This window comes from Salmo salar, chromosome 19 (genome assembly GCF_965601325.2).
Source record: "Salmo salar chromosome 19, fSalSal1, whole genome shotgun sequence".
Classification (NCBI taxonomy): Eukaryota; Metazoa; Chordata; class Actinopteri; order Salmoniformes; family Salmonidae; genus Salmo; species Salmo salar.
In genome coordinates, this window is record NC_138309.1 from 58,520,372 (window position 1) to 58,541,815 (window position 21,444).

General features: G+C 43.8%; 2 protein-coding genes across 3 annotated transcripts in view; one reads left to right on the forward strand and one right to left on the reverse strand.

The window, feature by feature from the left end:
• Positions 1–21,444, reverse strand: part of acsf2 (acyl-CoA synthetase family member 2) — a 28,555-nt gene continuing 7,111 nt past the window's right edge. For both annotated transcript variants that reach the window (XM_014159081.2, XM_014159080.3), the window contains exons 3-16: positions 18,431–18,559; positions 18,253–18,306; positions 17,945–18,063; positions 16,198–16,360; positions 15,861–15,956; positions 15,443–15,594; positions 15,207–15,298; positions 14,923–14,999; positions 2,672–2,779; positions 1,979–2,130; positions 1,740–1,881; positions 1,529–1,639; positions 1,357–1,425; positions 1–892 (exon numbers count right to left, since the gene is read on the reverse strand). In XM_014159081.2, coding sequence (XP_014014556.1) covers positions 842–892; positions 1,357–1,425; positions 1,529–1,639; positions 1,740–1,881; positions 1,979–2,130; positions 2,672–2,779; positions 14,923–14,999; positions 15,207–15,298; positions 15,443–15,594; positions 15,861–15,956; positions 16,198–16,360; positions 17,945–18,063; positions 18,253–18,306; positions 18,431–18,559 — 1,515 coding nt within the window. In that variant the 3' untranslated portion in view covers positions 1–841. The remainder of the gene's footprint in view (positions 893–1,356; positions 1,426–1,528; positions 1,640–1,739; positions 1,882–1,978; positions 2,131–2,671; positions 2,780–14,922; positions 15,000–15,206; positions 15,299–15,442; positions 15,595–15,860; positions 15,957–16,197; positions 16,361–17,944; positions 18,064–18,252; positions 18,307–18,430; positions 18,560–21,444) is intronic.
• LOC106579293 (chondroadherin) lies at positions 5,088–14,415 on the forward strand. Its single transcript, XM_014159082.3, has 4 exons — positions 5,088–6,193; positions 12,199–12,362; positions 12,604–12,752; positions 13,278–14,415. The coding sequence occupies exons 1-3, from the start codon at positions 5,408–5,410 to the stop codon at positions 12,743–12,745; spliced, it is 1,092 nt and encodes a 363-aa protein (XP_014014557.1). The 5' UTR covers positions 5,088–5,407; the 3' UTR covers positions 12,746–12,752; positions 13,278–14,415.

The following is a 21,444-nucleotide window of genomic DNA, read 5'->3' on the forward strand; positions in this document are numbered from 1 at the left end:
TTTTAATGGTGAGGTACATGTTTTTTATTTTGACATATAGGCAGCTGTAATATAAGGGCGCTATTCAATCCGCGTCGCCGAAGTACAGCTTCACTGAAATGTAAAGGCAATGTTCCCGCTTTAGCGGTAAACCCTGCAGATGTCGGCTCAATTGGAAATTACCTTTTACATTTTACAAATCGCAGAATCTGTAACGCTTCAGTTTTACACACTGAATAGAGCCCCGAGTCACAGATTGATGAGGTGGTTTCAAGGCTGTCACAATTACACGATCGATCCTAAAAATACAGTAAAATCATTTGGCTGTCAGTGTTTAGCTGACTGCTGTACATGGCTTCGCTTTCCTGTTAAACTGTGCCTGCTAAAACATAGCATTAGTCCAATGGGTTCTGCAAAAAGGTTTGCATTAAAAAAGGCACAAATGATGGCACTTACGGCTGGGTTCAATCCGTATTGCGGAAGATCCGCATTTAAAATTGAAAGGTAATTTCTGTGTTTACCGTGAATGCAGTCTCCGCGACTGCGGGAACATCGCCTTTAATTGTCAATCGCTCTGTAAAGTGGATCTTCAGCGCTACGGATTTACAGCCCTTAGGCTGCCCAATTCAGATATCTTTTCCAATTATTGGTCTTTTGACCAGTCGCATCAGATCTTATCACATTAGCTCTTTAAAAAAAATATTTGTGAATTAAAGATAAGAATTGGGCTGCCTGTATAAATGCAACCATAATGACTGATTTCAGCAGGTGCTTTGGCAGAGTGGAGCGAAAACATATGCCATGCATCGGAGATATGAGCCACCATGTCTAGGCCGACATTCTCTCGTTACTTCACAGTCCTTCACAGTCCCAGAAACTTCTCTGTCTGCTCACGCAGTTTGTTCTTCTGGATCTGAAAGAGGAATTGAAAAAGGAGAGAATAAGTCTGTATTAAATACAGTGTTTTATGTCAGGGTGGTTTCTCAGATCGACCAGACAGCCGTGGTGGTTCGTGACTCCCTCCAACATGACGCCCTCTGAATGTGTTTAGCAGGACTGCTGCGTGCAGACTGCTTAATAGCTCAGTTCCCTTCTGTCTAGAGACAGAGGACTGGGCTACTCAAATTACTCTCCATTTCTAAATGGTTTTGAAGTGTCTCTTGAGAGAGACTGAGGACCACGAGGAACATACAGTTTATGCAATGGACTGTTCATCAAAACTAATTTGTCTCTGACAATTACTTAAGCTTCCTGATTATGTCTTCAGAATTGTATAAACAAATACATAATAAATGTTGGTCAGCGTTCAAGTAGAAACATACATTATGGGGCATGTCAGCTTAGCTTTGAGTAAGAGTATATGGTTTGAGAGATTACCTTTCCTGAAACTGTGAGTGGGTAGCCCTCCACAAATGTTACATAGCGTGGGATCTTGAAATGAGCAATCTGAGAGGGGAAAGAAGATGTACTGTTATTCTGTTTATTTCAAGCATTTAGGCTAGCCACAGCAGGAAGTCGCAGAACCTTTTTCTTTCATTCAATCTCTCACCTTTCCCTTGCAGTAAGCTTTGATGTCCTCTGCACTGCAATCCTGTCCCGCCTTCAGCTTCAGGCAGGCGCACACCTCCTCTCCCATACGCTCATCCTTTATTCCAATCACCTGATAGAGAGCGAAAAAGAAACATTAGCAGTAATTTCCCTAGAAAACGATCCTTCTGCTTCTGTTCAAGCATATACAAACAAACTGATTGAGAATTCACCTGTGCCTCCTGGACTTTAGGGTGGGTGTGTAGGAACTGCTCAATCTCAGCTGGGTATATGTTCTCCCCTCCTCGGATGATCATGTCCTTGATTCGACCCTCGATGCGGCAGAAGCCATACTTGTCCAGGCTGGCGATGTCACTGCATATGGGTATAAGGACACATTGTATGACGCATAAGTAAAAGTTGAGACATCAGCGTTTTGGGGAGGTGTATGGGACCAGACCTGTCCACTCACCCAGTCTTATACCAGCGGTCTTTGGTAATGCACTCTTCTGTCTTGGCGACATCCCCCCAGTACTCCAGCATTACACAGTAGCCCCTGATCATCAGCTCTCCTGATATCCCGAGAGGCATGATCTGACCAGAGCCAGGGTCAACTACCTTAACCTGAGGAACAGCAGTGATGAACACAATGGGGTGCGACTCTACTGCAGTCAGTTGCCATTATGATAATAAAATCAATGCTCCCAGCAGTTCTGCCAATGTGGATAAGACATGCAACGTATATACTTTAGTCATGCTTAAAAGGGATACTTCAGGATTTTGGGGAATGGAAAGTCAGATGAACTTGTGGATGCCATTTTTATGTCTCCGCGTTCAATATGAAGGAAGTTAGAGGTCGTTTTGCGAGCCAACACTAACTAGTGTTAGCCCAATGATTGGAAGTCTATGGTAACAGATAGACTTCCAGTCATTGTTCTAATGTTAGTTAGCAATTGCGCTAGGGCTAGTTAGCAACTTCCTTCAAACTGCAAGCAGAGATAAAAATGGTATCCAAGAGTTCATCTGACTCTGAGGAAGTAGATACAGGGCTTCATTGCCAAAATCCTGAACTATCCCTTTAACAGACATAAATATATTTATTGTATAATAGAAGTAAAGACATTAAAACATATGCACATAAATGACTCAGGTGGATGTGACGTACCTCTAAGTGACTGGTAATGCACCCAACAGTCTCTGACTTCCTCTCCAAATTGTCTGTTGGGAAGCCACAGAATGTCACAGGGCTGTTCTCTGTGGTTCCATAGGCAATCTGTCAATCCAAAGTGAAACCACACACTGAGTTCAGTTAAACATACAGTATCACCACGGCGCTGTTCTTGACGTTCTCCAACCCTGTGTCATTTGCAGAGGTAGTCGGAGAAGGTGACTGAGGGGGCATGGGAAAGTCTGTCTGTCTATCAAATCATATTTAATTTGTCACATACACATGGTTAGCAGATGTTAATGCGAGTGTAGCGAAATGCTTGTGCTTCTAGTTCCGACCATGCAGTAATATCTAACAAGTAATCTGACAATTTCACAACAACTACCTTATACACACACTAGTGTAAAGGAATGAATAAGAATATGTACATATAAATATATGGATGAGCGATGGCCGAACGGCATAGGCAAGATGCAGTAGATGGTATAGAGTACAGTATATACATGAGATGAGTAATGTAGGGTATGTAAACATTATAGAAAGTGGCATTGTTTAAAGTGGCTACTAATACATTTATTACTTCCAATTCTTAATTATTAAAGTGGCTAGAGATTTGAGTCAGTATGTTGGCAGCAGCCACTTAATGTTAGTGATGGCTGTTTAACAGTGATGGCCTTGAGATAGAAGTTATTTTTCAGTCTCTCGGTCCCAGCTTTGATGCACTGGACAGTTTCCTGTCAGTACTGGACGTCAGCGTGACTTCACAGTTCCAAGGCTAGGACCAGCTGAGTCAGCGAGGGACAGGGGGTGAGTCAGCAGGCAAGCCAGGGCATGGGAGCTCAGTGAGGTATGTGGTGCCCCCCTGACAACTGGCACACCTGTGCAGTAGGATGGTGCCTGCCCCCTTGCCCCTCTGTAAACCTCGCCCATACATCTGTCCTGCTGTGGCCTTTCACTGACCAGTGAGTCCTCTTGATAACCTTTTCTTGATTACTGTTTTTAAATGGACAAATTTCAACTGGGTCAGTGGCAGAAGTAAGTTGTAAGTTGAGTGAAATGAAGGCTAAGACTTTGAATAGCAGGACCAATGGAGTCAGCAGTGGTTTCGGCCTCTGAGGCGCTCGCTAGACGATTCATCTGCTGCCACAAGCACATCCTTCTGAGGGCGAAGGCCAGTAGTGATAGAGTGGCAGAGTGGGGTCATGACTGGTGAACAGAAAGGCATTGAAGGAGCCGTTTGTGGATGGGGACGGTGAGAATGTTCACCTGGGCAGCCAGGAGAAAGACGTTCCCGATAAAATGCTAGATTTGTTAAGTAAACTCGAGATTCCACTTATCATGAGAGTGTTCATCGGACTCAAACACACCCTTCTGAGGCCAACGCGTCATAGGAGCTGAGCCAGCAAGCCCAAGGGCTGAAGTGGACAACCTCTCTCTCCCTCCATCCCTTCCTGTCTCTTTCCCTCACGCTCCTGGTCAATTTCAAGTTGCCAATGGATCAGCGCTCGAGACCAAGTTCTCACATCTGGTTGGTTAAGGCCCACTCAGAGCCACACACACCCCTGAGTGAAAGATAATGAAAAATACTGTGATTTCTAACATACACTATCTGCTGAAACTAAATTCAGCCAGACACAACCTCGCCTCTATTTGGAAAGTGAGAGTGACCACAAAGACCATTGTAACACCTTACTCCTTTTCAAAATAGTAGAAAATATGCACGCAGGAATGAAACTGGGCATTTGAAACCATCTTTTAGTGAGGTGAAGAGGGACCATTTCACATTTTTTTGGACTTGAAAAGGAATCCCGCCACTCGCCAACCATCTGGTGACGATTATGGGTTATAAAACAGCCACAAAGGAGCTCCTTTTCCTCTGACTGCAGACTGAAAAACAATAGAGATGTCTGGAACCCTAAACACTGGAACCTTAATCTCTTACCTACCGCCTGACTACAGTCAGGCAACTATTTTAGAAATGACTGACAATGGCCATGGCCTGTGGAGGGCCTCTTATCTAACAACAAAAATCCAGGTAACCTGTACAGGTATACAGACCATTGCTATATTGGCAGTCAAAAGTGTGCTTGATCCACCAAGACACTGCATTTGATTTGGAAGCACATTTTGCCCTTGAGAGTGCAATGTTTACACAATTTTTCTGCTTATATAACTAAAATTACCTAGACATCCTTTGCCTGCTAAACATAACACGCAACTGAAACGCATGCACACACAAACTGTTTGATTGGATGTCTCATGCAGAAGATCTGGAAGCTTTTTAGAAAGTTAAATCAGAAGTTAGTGGAATTTAGTTGAGCTCCCTATGGTCAGTGGAAGATCCCGAACTGTGTGCGCAGAGTTAAACTCTCAGAGACACTTGACTTCCTTTTGCAGCCGTCTCCACGTAACACCCTGGTGAGCCCTCCTCAGCTTTTTCCTCAAATAAATGTTATAAATAGTGCTGTGTTCTGTTCACCGCCGTGCCGTCCTCCTCTCAAAGCCCCAAGTGAATATTTTTTGCACTGCCCCCCTTTTCTCTCAGTCACACACTCACTCTCTCTCACACCAGCTCACCTCTTGCCTTCCCTCTCTGAATCCTCTCTCGCCCTGAGACTTTCTGGAGGACTTTTTCTAGCTTGGAGTCCCTGTCAAGCAGTGAGAAGAAGCTCTCAGGAAGAGACCGAAGACAGATAAGGTGGACAGACAGAAGTCTAGAGTAGCAGCGTCAGCATGCGGTGTGTGAGCTTCCTCTCGGTGTGGACCTACCTGCTGGTCCTTGGCCCGGGGGTATGGGGCGCTCCCAGCCAGTGCCCGGCCCTGTGTCACTGCCACGGGGACCTGCAGCACGTCATCTGTGACAACGTGGGGCTAAAGAACATTCCACAGGTGTCCGAGGCCACCCGTCTGCTCAACTTGCAGAGGAACAACCTGGGCAGCCTTCCCACCGGCTCCTTCGCCAGCAGCAAGGGTCTCATCTCGTTGCACATGCAGCACTGCCAGCTCCGCGAGATCGGCGGCCAGGCCTTCAAGGGGCTCAAGAAGCTCATCTACCTCTACCTGTCCAACAACGAGATCACCAGCATCAAGCCGGGTGCCTTCGAGGACCTCACCGAGCTCACCTACCTCTACCTGGACGGCAACCGCATCAGCGACCTACCCAAGGGCATCTTCTCGCCCATGATCAACCTGTTCATCCTGCAGCTCAATGATAACAAGCTGCGTGACATCAAGCCAGGCACCTTCGCCGGAGCCAAGGACCTGCGCTGGCTGCACATGAGTGGCAATGAGATGAGCTCGCTGCAGCCGGGCTCTCTGGACGACGTGGAGAACCTGGCCATCCTGCACCTGGACAGGAACAGGCTGTCCACCTACCCCGGTCTGGCCATGAGCAAGCTGAGAGTGGTGGAGGAACTGAGCCTGGCCAAGAACCCCCTGAGAAGCATCCCTGACAATGCCTTCCAGAGCTTCGGACGCTACATGGAGAAGCTGCACCTGGACGGCATGGGGCTGGAGAAGGTTAGTCTCTCAGATTGTTTGTGGGATGGGTGGTGGTCCTTTTTGTGGGTGCAAAGTGCTTATTGAGTTGGGAAGAATTAAGAGGTGATTGAAAGTTTAAGAGAAGGGCAATGCAATAACATAGCATAGATGTGATAAATAAGTCTACTATGACGAGTAGATAACAAAAATTCATTTCAAGCCTTAGAATATTGAACATTTACAACAGTTCCATTTCATGCAACCTGAATCTCAATTATTTGAGGCAGTTAGCCATTCAGTAGACAAAGAAAGCTTCAGTAAGTATAAATATGTTGTATTCTTGTCTACTCTAGCAACCCTGTGGATTAGGGAGGCTTGTTGTTTGTTTGTTCTGGTTCTGGCTTGCCATATTTCATCTGCTTATTTATATGTACAGTCTGGCTTGCCACAGGCCAACTCCCTCTTTTCCAGTAGCCAAAAGTTGTTTCTCTTGTCCCAGTTCTGTGGTTGCGTACTGTAGCCTGGGGAGGTCAGATAATAATGTGAGGTGGTTTAGTAGCTCGTTACCATTCATCATATGGTGACTGACAGTTCAAATTTACGAGAGAGTGGAATACTCAAATCAAATTCTATTGGTTGCGTACATATTTAGCAGATGTTATTGCGGTTGTAGCGAAATGCTTGTGTTTCTAGCTCCAACAGTGCAGTAATATCTAACAAGTAATATCTAACAATCATCACAAATCTAAAAGTAAAAGAATGGAATTAAGAAATATAGAAATATTAGGACGAGCATTGTCGGAGTATATATATTTTTTTATAATAATAAAATAAAACAAACACACACATACACAGTACCAGTTAAAACTTTGGACACACCTAGCCATTCAAGGGTTTTTCTTTATTTGTACTATTTTCTACATTGTAGAATAACAGTGAAGACATCAAAACTAGGAAATAACACATATGAAATCATGTAGTAACCCCCCAAAAAAGTGTTAAACGAATCAAAATATATTTTATATTTGAGATTCTTTAAAGTAGCCACCATTTGCCTTTGACAGCTTTGCACGCTCTTAGCATTCTCTCAACCAGCTTCATGAGGAATGCTTTTCCAACAGTCTTGAAGGAGTTCTCACATGTGCTGAGTACTTGCTGGCTGCTTTTACTTCACTCTGCGGTCCTACTCATCCCAATTGGGTTGAGGTCGGCTGATTGTGGAGGCCAGGTCATCTGATGCACCACTGCATCACTCTCCTTCTTGGTCAAATAGCCCTTACACAGCCACACAGACTGGAGGTGTGTTGGGTCATTGTCCTGTTGAAAAACAAATGATAGTCCCACTAAGCCCAAACCAGATGGGATCACTGCAGAATGCTGTGGGAGCTATGCTGGTTAAGTGAGCCTTGAATTCTAAATAAATCAGACAATGTCACCAGCAAAGCACCCCCACACCTCCTCCTCCATGCTTCACGGTGGGAACCACACATGCAGAGATCACCCGTTCACCTACTCTGCATCTTACAAATACACGGCGGTTGGAACTAAAAATCTCAAATTTGGACTCATCAGACCAAAGGACAGATTTCCACCTGTCTAATGTCCATTGCTTGTGTTTCTTGGCCCAAGCAAGTCTCTTCTTATTATTGGTGTCCTTTAGTAGTGGTTTCTTTGCAGCAATTCACGCAGTCTCCTCTGAACAGTTGATGTTGATGTGTCTGTTACTGGAACTCTGAAGCATTATTTGGGCTGCAATTTCTGAGGCTGGTAACTCTAATGAACTTATCCTCTTTGGCAGAGGTAACTCTGGGTCTTCCTTTCCTATGGCAGTCATCATAAGAGCCAGTTTCATCATAGCGCTTTATGGTTTTTGCGACTGCACTTGAAGGAACTTTCAAAGTTCTTGAAATTTTCTGAATTGACTGACCTTAAAGAAATGGATTGTCGTTTCTCTTTGCTTATTTGAGCTGTTGCCATAATATAGACTTGGTCTTTTACCACCCCTACCTTGTCACAACACAACTGACTGTCTCAAACGCATTAAGAAGGAAAGAAATTCCACAAACTTACTTTTAACAAGGCACACCTGTTAATTGAAATGCATTCCAGGTGACTACCTCATGAAGCTGGTTGAGAGAATGCCAAGAGTGTGCAAAGCTGTCATCAAGAATCTGTAATATAAAATATATTTTGATTTGTTTAACACTTTTTTGATTACTACATGATTCCATATGTGTTAGTTTTGATGTCTTCACTATTATTCTACAATGTAGAAAAAATTAAGAAATACCCCTGAATGAGTAGGTGTGTTCAAACTAAGATCCTTATGATGACTTATCCACCCATATGAGAAAAAAATAGGTCACACATGCTTTGGGTCAGGATGCACATGTGCTGAGACCAGCAGGTTCTCTGTCTCGGGCTGTTTGTCGGCAAAACAGTTGACTGTGGTTTTAGCCGGTGTTCTAGCCCTGATTGCCCTGCTCGCTGTATGGTGTGGTACAAAGAGATCTCTTCCCCTGAAAGTGTGTAGGTCAGGAGGATTGCACAGTGGGAGAGAGTTGCTCCATTCTCATATATACTGTAGTTGGTTGGTGGACTGTAGGCGCTGAAGATTGGATTCATGTCCAATTTAGCTTGGTGAGGACAAGAAGTGGAGTTGGGGGAGGGATCCGGTCTCTGCTGTTTACATTGAGGAGATATATGGGCGACACATACATGCCATCCTAATTGGGAGATTCCAAACAATGTCAGGTGGCCAAGTGACATCACCTAGTAAGCATCATAAAAAAAACTGCTGGTATGAACCACACTCTCAGCTTCAGCACGTACAGTACTGTAAACCCAGACACACCATCATACAAGGATTCCTGAAGCATAGCCCAAGATATCCTTGACCATGCAGTGGGTGGGCGGCGTTGATGCAGTGCTTCCTGAGGTTCAGGTTGGTGTGTGAGGTGGGTGACCGCCTCATTACACTTAAATGGTGCAGTCCGACGAGGCTTTTAAGATCTGGCTAGCTTCCATCCTTTGGTGGGGAAGGAGTTTGAACTGTCATACAGACACTCTATATAGTTCAGGGAACAACAGCAGACACAGTCCAGAGAGCACAGGAAATGGTTTCCTATCTAGACATAAACGTTGATCCTACACGTAGTAACGCATAGCGTAACAATGTAAGAGGTAACAAGGTTGAATGCACCCCAGTCAAGGCCTGAGTGGAGGGATGGGAAAGGCTGGCCTCGAGACACTTATCACATATACTGATTGAGCGGTTAGCTTGCTGCTCCCCATTCATTCCAAACTCAAAGTTAATCCAATATTTGAGTTTATCAATCCATAATACAGCATGGAGAGATCCCACAGGGGAAATGGTAAAATAACAAGCATCTCTCAGGCAGACTGTACCAGTGTGAGATGGCAAGGTTTTGGGGTGGTGGGGGGGGGGGCACATGGTGGGGGAGAGTAAAAAGCAATTTTCCAGTCAAAAGTGGGTATTTTTAGGGTGTTTTTGTTTGCTAGCCGTATCCAAGCATGTACTGTACCAGCCAAATTCTAAAATGTTCAGTGTTTTTTCCCCTTGGCAGGAGGGTCCTGCCAACAGGTCAGTAAGGGTTAGGAGACAGGTAAATAGAGGCAGGGTGTTCCGTAGCCCATGAAGGACGGGTATTTTTAGCTTGCCCATCGCTCCTTAGGTGAATGGACAATTGGGCCCTTTGCAAGCCTTCTTGGCAGAGAAGTGGTTCAGAGAGAGAGACTAAAAAAAGAGAGAAAAAACAACATGGCCACGCTGGAAGTCATCCATCTTCCATTGCTGCAAATTACCAGAAGCCTCCACCTTGGCACTTGCGCCCTTCCGCAGTGGAAATTTCCAAAAGACACCTCAATCAACAGCCTCATCTCTTATAGACTTACATAACATGTTGCAAAAGCCCACCCTCCTCTCACGGCTGCCCCCGGACCTCCTTCCCTCCCTCTCTCTTCCTTTTAAGAGGCTAAGAGCCAACTCACTGAACAAACGGGTTGAGTCAATGTTCTTTCAAAGTCATTTGTCAACATTTTGTGACGTGGAATCTACGTGGAAATACATTGGATTTGGAAAAAGTCATCAACGTTTGTTTTGAGAGTCAAATTTCAACCACAGGATTATGTCATCATGTTAACCAAATTTCAACATAGACAAACCTTGTATAATTTTTGGGGAATTTGTACCTTGATAACAACATCAGATCTTCAAAGTTATATCCACTATCTGAAAAAAACAGGCTGGGCAGCACCTCCTACTGGAGAATTGGTCTATCTACTGCTACCTGTTGGTCTCCCATCCAAGGTTTTAACCAAGCCCTGCTTAGCTATGATATTTGTCACTGACTACTACCAGTGTGCTATGATGAGAATGAGAGTTGAGATCTCACTCATGCTATCAAAGTCATTTCAAAGGGTAGGTTTAACAGAACAAATTAAATGTGACCATACTTTCATTCATATCATCAATGATGCTATTTAGGCCTATATAGCATTTACAAAAAGTCATCAACAACTATTGTTTCAATTCAACTAAAAATAAACAATACAATAAGCCTGGGATTTCAATAAGCCTGGGGTTTCAATAAGCCTGGGGTTTCAATAAGCCTGGGGTTTCAATAAGCCTGGGGTTTCAATAAGCCTGGGGTTTCAATAAGCCTGGGGTTTCAATAAGCCTGGGGTTTCAATAAGCCTGGGGTTTCAAGCTCTGGTTGATTGAAAAGGGCAGATATTTTTGTCGACAAGTTAACAAATGATATGTTGGATTCACGTCTCCAACTCAACCAAAAATACAAGTTAAAGAATAGGATTAAGCCCATCCAAGAAGTAGATATGCCTATATCTCCTTTTAAATGTTGGTATTTGGTTACGTTGTCAACCAAACACAATTCAATATTACTTTTGTAATACAGTAAATAGCCTAAAGTTAAGGCTATCTTACAAACTAATGTAACATTCAACCTTAAAATGAGTAACACATCCATGGCCATATTAGGGTGACTGTAACTATACATTTCTTCTTATGTAATCATATAAAGCGTGCACATTCAAGATGGCATGCATAGGTCATCGCAGGTCTGTGGAGATCCTCACAATTGCTGTAATATTCTGTGCAGAATCTTGAACATCATTGATCACTTTCACCATGTACTTTTTATGTAATCTCATTTGCAATCCAGGTCATTTGGTTCTGCGATTAAATGAAGCACAGTGATAGATATTTAGTTTATTTACACAACAAATGAATCTTGACATTGTATTCCCATTTGGTGCTTTTAAACGGTTGAAAGCGTAGCGATACACATTTGGGTGGCAACTAAACCAAAAACCAGACATTGTTTTTCCATTGGAATTTGGTTGTGCTCTTAGATGATTGAAAGTACAGTGATAACACATTGGAAATTCAACTGACTTTTTGGAGTGGGTGAATATAGGTTGTAATCTCATTGATCAACGTCTCAACCAAATATTACCCAATTATTCACGTTGAAACGACGTGGTGTGTCCAGTGGGAAACATAACACGGTGAACATCAGCTCATCTTGCACCTCTGTGAAGTTTTTAGCGGCCTCACAAATGCGTATGAAGTTTGGGAGAAGGGAGGGGTGAGACAGTCCAGTTTACATAAGCAACGGTGCAGGAACCAGTTATGAGTGGAGGCTTTCATGTCAGACAGAGTGTTTTAGTTTTTTTCTCCAGCAATGTCACTCTCCTCTACCAAACATCGCTGTCTGCCCTCTGACAGATATTAAGGATGAGGTCTAACTGCATGCCTTCACTGCCATGTGAGAAAGGAGAGATCTACCTTATTGTTGAGTTCAGGGTTTCAATAGTTGAATTCAGGGATTTCAAATCAGTCACATGAAGCTTTTATACTTGCAATGAATTACTTTTGGATTTGAAGGACGAGACTATTCTTGGTCATGACAGTATGGTTTAAATATCTCTTGTCAAAGTCTACCTCTTCTGATGAAACTGAAAAGCCTCCTATACTGTGTCTTACATCTGTCTGCCTGTAGTTTTCTGACGGTGCGTTCAACGGCATGAAGGCCATCAAGTCTCTGCACTTGGACAACAACAAGCTCAAGTCCCTGCCCAAGAGCCTGGAGTTCACCACCATCACCAACCTCACGCTCGCCAACAACCCCTGGAGCTGCACCTGCACGCTAGCCCCTCTGCGCAAGTAAGTAATGGCCTCACCTTTACACACACATACAGTACACTAGGAAATCTTACCTTGAACTGACACATCATTGAGGTAGAAAACCACACACAGACCGTTGTCTATTTGATATGCACGCTAAACGGAATCCATGAATACATTTCAACATTCTAAAATCTTGATTAACACACATATTATCCAAACCGTTAGAGAGAACTTCCAAGACCCTGTATGTCTGATCCTCTCTGTTTCCCTCCACTAGGTGGATGGATTCTAGCCGCCAGCGTCCTGATGCGCTCTGTGCCTCTCCGTCCTCACAGAGAGGAAAGCAGATTAGGGACAGCTCCGCCTTCAGCGACTGCACAGTTAAGACAAAGAGAGCCAAGAAGGGCACACGCCATTAAAACACAGGTAACCTGACTGACGATGACTCGACGAAATACAAAACTAGTCAGTAAATAGGCAAGTTGAACTTCAGTCAAGTGAACTTATGAGCTGAGCTTAGAAAGCTTAAGAGTTCCTCAGTATCAGACTTGAGATGTTGCAGTCATATGCATTTACCCAAGAACAGCTTGACAAAGGGTTTTGATTGTGATACATATTTCACATTTTAGTTGGTCCCCTTCTGGCTTCAATGCTTTCCTCACGGTTTGAATTCTTACGAAGGATTGTATTTATGTGTTTGGGGACTTGGCACAGCATGACATTGGATTGAAACAATAGCACTTAAGGTCGGGGGATGGGTTTGGCCCGGCCTAGCTTGACATTCTTCTTTTCTTTTCCCTCAGAACTCTTTGTCTTCTGTCCCCTGGCTGTTATGTTCAATCTTGGCTTTGGGGTCCTGTCCAGAACAGAACAGCATGTCCCGGTCAGGGTGCTGAACAATAGGAGGGCAGACTGTTTGACTTGCCTGCTGATGTTTGTGTCTTTCCACAGGAGATGCTGCCTGAGGGGAAAGGCCTGTCCAGGTGACAGGCTCAGTACGTGTGCAGAGAAAGAAAGCGACGCTAACTGCTACTTAAAGACCGTCCATCTCACTATCTGCCAAATATCAATGTCACATGTACACACATGGAGTGATACATGACACAAATACATCCCCCTTTCTTTTCAAAGGCTGAAGAATTTGTCATGCATCCCACAACCAACATTCAGACAAGCAGCCATGTTGACTCTCCTCCTCTCGCTCTCCCTAACGCCAGCTTTACACCCTCACCTCTCAGGACCCCATCACCTGCTGCCACAGCAACGGCCTGCATCATCCCCCAAGCCCCCCCCTAACAACCTTCCAAATGGAATGTTCCAGGCCAGGTCTCCCTTTATTTAATGTGGTTCACTCAGTTGGTCATGTCTCGCTTCCCCCGTGAGAAATTCTGTCAGACTGAGAAAACATCCTGAAAGGACTGTGACCGTAAAACGGACCTTGACGTATTGTGACTTGACCCGACTCCTCTCAAAACTCTGACCAAAAGTAAATGACACAACACAGCGCAGGCGGCTAAGGACTTTATGAGATAATGGAGCAACGGCAAGTTGAAAGGGAACATAGTCAGAGATGACAAAGAGATGAGTCCAGTTCTCCAGCGGTATCTTTCGTTTAAAGACTGTCCTTTGTATGTATTCAATCTCCCCAGAGATACAAAACAAAATCATCCTTACATGAATGGAGTTTGGAAGTGTTTGAAGTGCCTTTAGGTCTGTTATCACAGGACATTTTGTACAGTTCAAAATGGATTTGAGAATAGGTAGCAGAGGTGTCATGTCTGAGTCTTTGACTAAATAATTAATATAGTAAATATTTTGCCTTTTCCACCCTCCCCCACTGCTGTGGCAATGCTTACACTGTGTGACATTTCATTTAAAGTAATTGATTTACATTGAAAACAAGATACTTTTTACTGCTAAATCAATGGGTTATCTATAGGCATTGAAGACTTCCCAAACTCTGGGAGCATGTATGTACCCCCTTTCCCTTTTTATAACTCTTAACATTTGTCTCTTTAGCATCTTTTTTTATGTATATTGAACATCATATTTTGGGGGGACATTTAAGAAATAAATATGTAACCTTGTCTGTCCTGATTCCATTTTCAACTACTGTGCGCTAACATATTAACAGAGAGACAATGTCATAGGAGCGGCCAACCTTACTCCCAGGGAGCTACAGAGTTTGGGGGTTTGTCCCATCCCAACACTAGCACACCTGCTTCAGCTAATCCAAGTCTGGATGTGTAGCTTATTAGCAAAAGCATGTGAGTTAGTGCTGGGCTGAAACAAACGCATGCCCATCCTGTAACTCGCTAGGAGTTATCGGTCGGCACACAACTCTGCAATAATGAATCTGGAAGGACGTTCTCGTATGAAAATGTCTCCCTCTAACGAAGAAATATATTAAGTGTACCCAGCAGTGAAGGTCCTGAAGGGTTACCCCACAGCTGGTTTTGAGCTTCCACCTCGAACCAGGGACTGACTCAGGCCTGGGAAACCAGGTGAGTGAACTCTCTGGACAATAAATGATATTCAGTAATCATTTAGCTAACTTTAATTTATCAATTAACTTAATTAAGAAAACATTACTCACTACGAGCTCCTTAATGCCCATGGTAGAAATGACCTTCTTCACTATTTCAGGTGGACACGGGGAACCAGCCATGATGCCTAAAATGCATAAATAAACACATCTATGATACAGTACATTTGATATAACCAATATCAAGATTGCTCAATAACGGTCCTATAGGACCCCCGAGTATGCAGGATTTCAACCCAATCAATGGCCATCTCAACTAATGTTCAATCCAGCCGATTTCGACAATATGATTAGAACAGAAACAAATGAGCTGAGTTAAAAACATAATCTCTCACCTCCCTCCACTGACGACAAGTCAAACTTGGCCAAATCAGGCTGGCCCAGCATGTCGATGTACATAGTAGGAGTGCCATAGACAAAGGTACACCTGGTGGAAGGAGGGGGTGGAAAAGTAGATACACTTGATTGAGGCACAAAGCACACAACCTACACCACAGTTTACTGTCCCAGAAATGTCCTCAATAACACTGAAAGCATGTTTTCCACCAGGACTTAGATATTTCTGCCATACCTTTCACTCTCTATAGCTGCCAGGTTGGCACGCCCGTCGTATCCAGAGGAGGGAGAGACCAACGTGATGCCATGCGTGGCCATGACAATGCCACCACCCACCGAGCCGAAGCAGTGGTACATGGGCACAGGTAGGCACACGCGTACCTGAGACTGAGGGGACATGGATTAAAGACTACCCCAGTGACTCTATGGCTATGTTTAGACAGGCAGCCAAATTCAGATATTTTTTTCACTAATCGGTCTTCTGACCAATCAGATCAGCTCTGAAATAGATCTGATGTGAAAGTATCTGATATGATTAGTCAAAAGACCAATTAGTGGAAGAAAAATAAATCTGAATTGGGCTGTTTGTCTAAACGCAGCCTAACTAACTCATTGTCTGGAATCATGTGTGTCTGTGTGGGCAGGGAACTCACCCTCCAGTCATATCCAAGTCGCATGCCAATTAAGTAGGCATTGTTGACGATGTTGTGGTGGGAGAGGGTGGCACCTTTGGGGTTCCCCGTCGTACCCTGAATCAAGACAAACAAGTACGTCAGAAATAGTGGGCACAAAGCAATGCATATTCGCAAATGCACTTGAATAGGTCAACTGGGGCTGTTGAGTATTATGATTCAGATCACTGTCAGAGGATTTAACATTAATTCACAGTATAGATTTGTTGAACACCATCACCATGTAAAGACGAACTGTGAGCACAGGATCAAATAGGAAGAATAGAGAGTGAGAGTATATACAGTTTACTAAAAGTACCGATGTGAACTGAATATTGATGGGGTCGTCGAAGGACAGTTTCTTCTGCAGCTCCTCCAGCTGCTGCATGTGCTGGCTGCTCCCTGCCTGCATCACGTCCTCTAGGTGGTACATCCCTGGCTGCCGGCTGTCTGTCACTATCACTGTGTGGAGGTCAGGGAGTCTGAGGAGGAAGGGTCACACGTAACAAAACATTCAGATAGAAATACATTATGTAGAACAGAATATGTCGAATAGAACAGATAATCGTGTGAGCTCAGTGGAGTGCAATGTAACTAGTGCTGAGCGATTAACCGACATTTCGGTTATTTTTAAACAACTAATTGACTGAAGTTGGTTTATTTTTTTCTGTGAGTTTAATAAGCACATTACACAGTTTCTGTAGAGATAAATCATATCAAGCCCCAACTGTGCGATATAGTAGGAAGTTGTAGTTTCCAACAGGCCAATATTCTACATAGTTGAGCGCAGATAATGTGGCAATTAACTACAATGACCATAATTCATTGTGCGCAAACTTTTTCGGTCTGTGTTTCTTTTACAACTGCTACGTAAAAGAGACAGAAGAATGTGCAATCTAGTGGTATCTATACTGGAAAGTACAAGATCTAAGTCAGGGATTGGCAACTTTGATGAGGGTGCACATTTTGACATTCGGTGTAGAGAAAATGTTGCAGTTTTAAAGCAAGTTTGCTGCAATTCTACACATTTTGCCATGGGGCAGAGAAGAAATGTTTGCAGTTTTTTTATATGATATCTGAGTGAGACTGACCAAAATAATTAAAATTAAATGTAATCAGTGGGGGCCCCCTGCCAGTAATTCAACCATGATAGCAAGTTTAGATATCTGGCCACTAAACAAACTTAGCAATCTAAAAATGTTTTGCTGACATGGGCTAATTGACTGACTATCAGTGACTAACATAACAAGAGAAAAACTGCAGATGCACAACCAAATTTAGAAATTGCACCTTGTGTATGCTACTATTCTAACAGTAAGTTGAGACGACGGAGTTTCCCCCCCAAAAAATATATACATATATTTGTATTACATTTTTTATTGATCCGAAGGCCTTCAAAAGGTGGGCCGCTAGTTGCCCATTCCTGATCTAAGTGTTTGACAGTTGGTATTTAGCAGTCATAAAAGTATGCCTTATTTACTTTGAAGAATTACTAAAATAGTGATTTTGTCAGACAGCATACGGAGCTCTATTGAGATGATGACTTGGCATGAAATAATAAAGTCATCAAATAAAACAAATATACACAACAACTGAAATATTTTAGTAAAGTAATGTGAATAAATTATGGTTAATAAGTGATAAGCAGTTATGGCCAGTCACCTCCATCATGGGATTTCCTTAATTATTTGACTCTGTGTTGTTACAGCATTCAACCCACAAAATGTATATTGCGTTTAATGTTGATTTTTTTTCTCCCAAAAACATGATTATTTTTCAATCAAACTGAACCAACCTCAAAAAGCTCTAATCGCTCAGCACTAAATGTAACAAAACATTCCGATAGAAACACATGATGTAGAACAGACAGCCATGCTTCTCAGTCATGTAGAATAGAACAGAGAATCATCTGAGCTCTAGAATTTTTTTTCTATCTGCAATATTTAGAGCTTTGCACCCACCAGAACACAACCCATTGTAATTTGATCATCATTCACTGTAACTGAAATTGTGTGGTTTCGTCAAAAGAAGAGTTGTGATTGTATATGAAAACAGTGTGGTCATACCTGGCACTCTTGACGGATCCTGGGCTAGCAGTGTCCATCTCTGGACAGATCTGCCTGAGCATGTCACAGTACTTCTGGGTCTTAAACTGGGTCGGGCACACAATGGCATTGCATCCAACCTGGACCAAAGCAGGAAACTACATTATTACCACCAATGAACACACTGTTATTACCACCAATGAACATCATTGCCTTTATCCTCATAATAAACTGTTAAAAAGTAATAATCTCTGCACCGTACTTAAGAGCGCCACACCCAGTTCAACTTTCATGGAACAAAACATGACGTGCCAACTCAAGTGACCCACCTTCCTCAAAGCAAACTCCAACTCCTGCACCTGATAGGCTGGGTTCACAGACACCTGTCAGAAGACAAAGCATAACCACTGAAAACATCCGCTTTAATGTACTTGACTTCACAAGAGGTTGAAAAACCTCTTTCCCCAATTAAGATTCCTCCTCCATGCCACCAGTGTCAGCGCTCACCAGTATGATGCCAGCCTTGGCTGAGGCAAACTGGAACAGGACCCACTCATATGTGTTGGGTCCCCACATGCCCAGTCGGTCCCCCCTCTTCAGTCCCAGTGCCAGGAGGCCTGCAGCAGCCTGTTCCACCTGAGCCATAATGGAGCACAGTCAGCACAAAGAGGTAATGGTAATCAACGCATAGCTGGACGCTAGAAAGCGATTCACAGCAGCATTTCTGAAAGAGACAGGGGAATTGAAAGAGGCAGTTGAGTAAAACAGAAGCAATAGAGATATGGTAAAACATATCTAAAGGGGTATTTTGTAGTGCACATTTCAACATTGAATTAATCAGAATCACATAAAAAAAAACTGCAGAAATCCATTATTGATTACTATTACTATCAATAGAACCTAAACAATTAAACCAAACTGAGTGAGCGGCACAGCTGGTTGTTACCCAAACACGCTGAACACGTGACAATTCTTTATCGCCGAATAAATGTTTAACTTCAAAAAGTCCATGTTTGGCTATCTGAACTCTATACACGCTATGCAGAGTCATATCATGGATTGCTGTATCCACAGCAGGTAAGTGCCGTAGAAATCACTTTCTGATCATATACCAGCTACTGCCTGGTTACCGTAGTCCCAGGACAAATACTGTTAATACGTTTTGTGTCATTGGTCACATTTGAACTTAGTTTAATGCTTTCATAACCTGGATATCACGCCAGGTTAGACTTTGCCTCTAACCCAGCCCACTGCGTTCTTCTAACCATAGGGGTCTTGTTAAATAGCCACAACTGCTTAAGATAACACAAACTCAGCAAAAAAACATCCTCTCACTGTCAACTGCGTTTATTTTCAGCAAACTTAACATGTGTAAATATTTTTGTAACACACAAGATTCAACAACTGATACATAAACTGAACAAGTTCCACAGACATGTAACTAGCAGAAATTGAATAATGTGTCCCTGAACAAAGGGGAGTCAAAATCAAAAGTAACAGTCAGTATCTGGTGTGGCCACCAGCTGCATTAAGTACGGCAGTGCATTTCCTCCTCATGGACTGCACCAGATTTGCCAGTTCTTGCTGTGCGATGTTACCCCACTCTTCCACCAAGGCACCTGTAAGTTCCCGGACATTTCTGTGGGGGGGGGGGGGGAATGGCCCTAGCCCTCACCCTCTGATCCAACAGGTCCCAGACGTGCTCAATGGGATTGAGATCCGGTCTCTTCGCTGGCCAGAACGAGCAGTATGGCTGATGGCATTGTCATGCTGGAGGGTCATGTCAGGATGAGACTGCAGGAAGGGTACCACATGAGGGAGGAGGATGTCTTCCCTGTAATGCACAGCATTGAGATTGCCTGCAATGACAACACGCTCAGTCCGATGATGCTGTGACACACCGCCCCAGACCATGATGGACCCTCCACCTCCAAATCGATCCCGCTCTAGAGAACAGGCCTCGGTGTAACTCTCATTCCTTCGACGATAAACGTGAATCCGACCATCACCCCTGGTAAGACAAAACCGCGACTCATCAGTGAAGAGCACTTTTTGCCAGTCCTGTCTGGTCCAGCGACGGTGGATTTGTGCCCATAGGCATTGTTGCCGGTGATGTCTGGTGAGGACCTGCCTTACAACAGGCCTACAAGCCCTCAGTCCAGCCTCTCTCAGCCTATTGCGGACAGTCTGAGCACTGATGGAGGGATTGTGCGTTCCTGGTGTAACTCAGGCTGTGGTTGTTGCCATCCTGTACCTGTCCCGCAGGTGTGATGTTCGGATGTACTGATCCTGTGCAGGTGTTGTTACACGTGGTCTGCCAGTGCGAGGACGATCAGCTGTCTGTTCTGTCTCCCTGTAGCGCTGTCTTAGGCGTCTCACAGTACGGACATTGCAATTTATTGCCCTGGCCACATCTGCAGTCCTCATGCCTTCTTGCAGCATGCCTAAGGCACGTTCACACAGATGAGCAGGGACCCTGGGAATCTTTATTTTGGTGAGAGAGTCAGTAGAAAGGCCTCTTTGGTGTCCTAAGTTTTCATAACTGTGACCTTAATTGCCTACCGTCTGTAAGCTGTTAGTGTTTTAACGACCGTTCTACAGGTGCATGTCGATTAATTGTTTATGGTTCATTGAATAAGCATGAGAAACGGTGTTTAAACCCTTTACAATGAAGATCTGTGAAGTTATTTGGATTTTTACAAATTATCTTTGAAAGACAGGGTCCTGAAAAGGGGATGTTTTTTTTTTTCTGAGTTTATGTCCATGAAGTAACAGATTCCTTTTTTAAATCTACAGGACAAAAGAGCATCATGTGCAATAGTAGATAGTAAACGGTGATGAATTTTCATCAAATCAACCCCTTCTCTAAATTTGTTTTGGGCTGAATCTCCTCCTCGTATTTGTTTGGGCTCTGTGTGTGATGTCAGCGCTGCGTTTGCAAACTCGTGCAAAGCTGTTTCCAACTGAACAAGAGGGGAGAGACAGCTAATGTATTGACATCCAATCCACCTGATGTTCCCTTTTGTGCAACCCCTTGTGTAATGGAAAATGATTTGATTCATTATTTCCATGTCGTTGATAAACTGTTGAAATGGATTGATATGTACTAAACATGATCGTAGGTGCGAGGAGACACAGACCGATGCATTCCCTTGGGGGAATGGAAACGGGAGCTAACCATGTATGTATCAGGTATGAAGGTAAGACCCAGATGCAGACCATGCCGAATAAACAATAGTTTAATAATCCAACAGGGGCAGGCAAGACAGGTCAAGGCATGCAGGGGTCAGAAAACCAGACGTGGGGCAATGGTACCGGGCAGCAGGCAGGCTCAGGGTAGGCAGAGGTACAGGTCGGCAGGCAAGCTCAGGGTCAGGCAGAGTGGTCAGGCAGGCGGGCTCAGAGTCAGGACAGGCAAGGGTCAAAACCAGGAGGGCGAGAAAAAGAGAGACTGGGAAAAGCAGGAGCTGAGAACAAAAACGCTGGTTGACTTGACAAACTGGCAACAGACAAACAGAACA

What these genes read in the sequence shown, in the direction of transcription:
- LOC106579293 (XM_014159082.3), top strand. Translation starts at nt 5,408, where the DNA reads ATGCGGTGTGTGAGCTTCCTCTCGGTGTGGACCTACCTGCTGGTCCTT. An exon ending in ACGGCATGGGGCTGGAGAAG is followed by an intron (nt 6,194 to 12,198) that starts GTTAGTCTCTCA and finishes GTCTGCCTGTAG; the next exon opens with TTTTCTGACGGTGCGTTCAA. An exon ending in ACGCTAGCCCCTCTGCGCAA is followed by an intron (nt 12,363 to 12,603) that starts GTAAGTAATGGC and finishes TCCCTCCACTAG; the next exon opens with GTGGATGGATTCTAGCCGCC.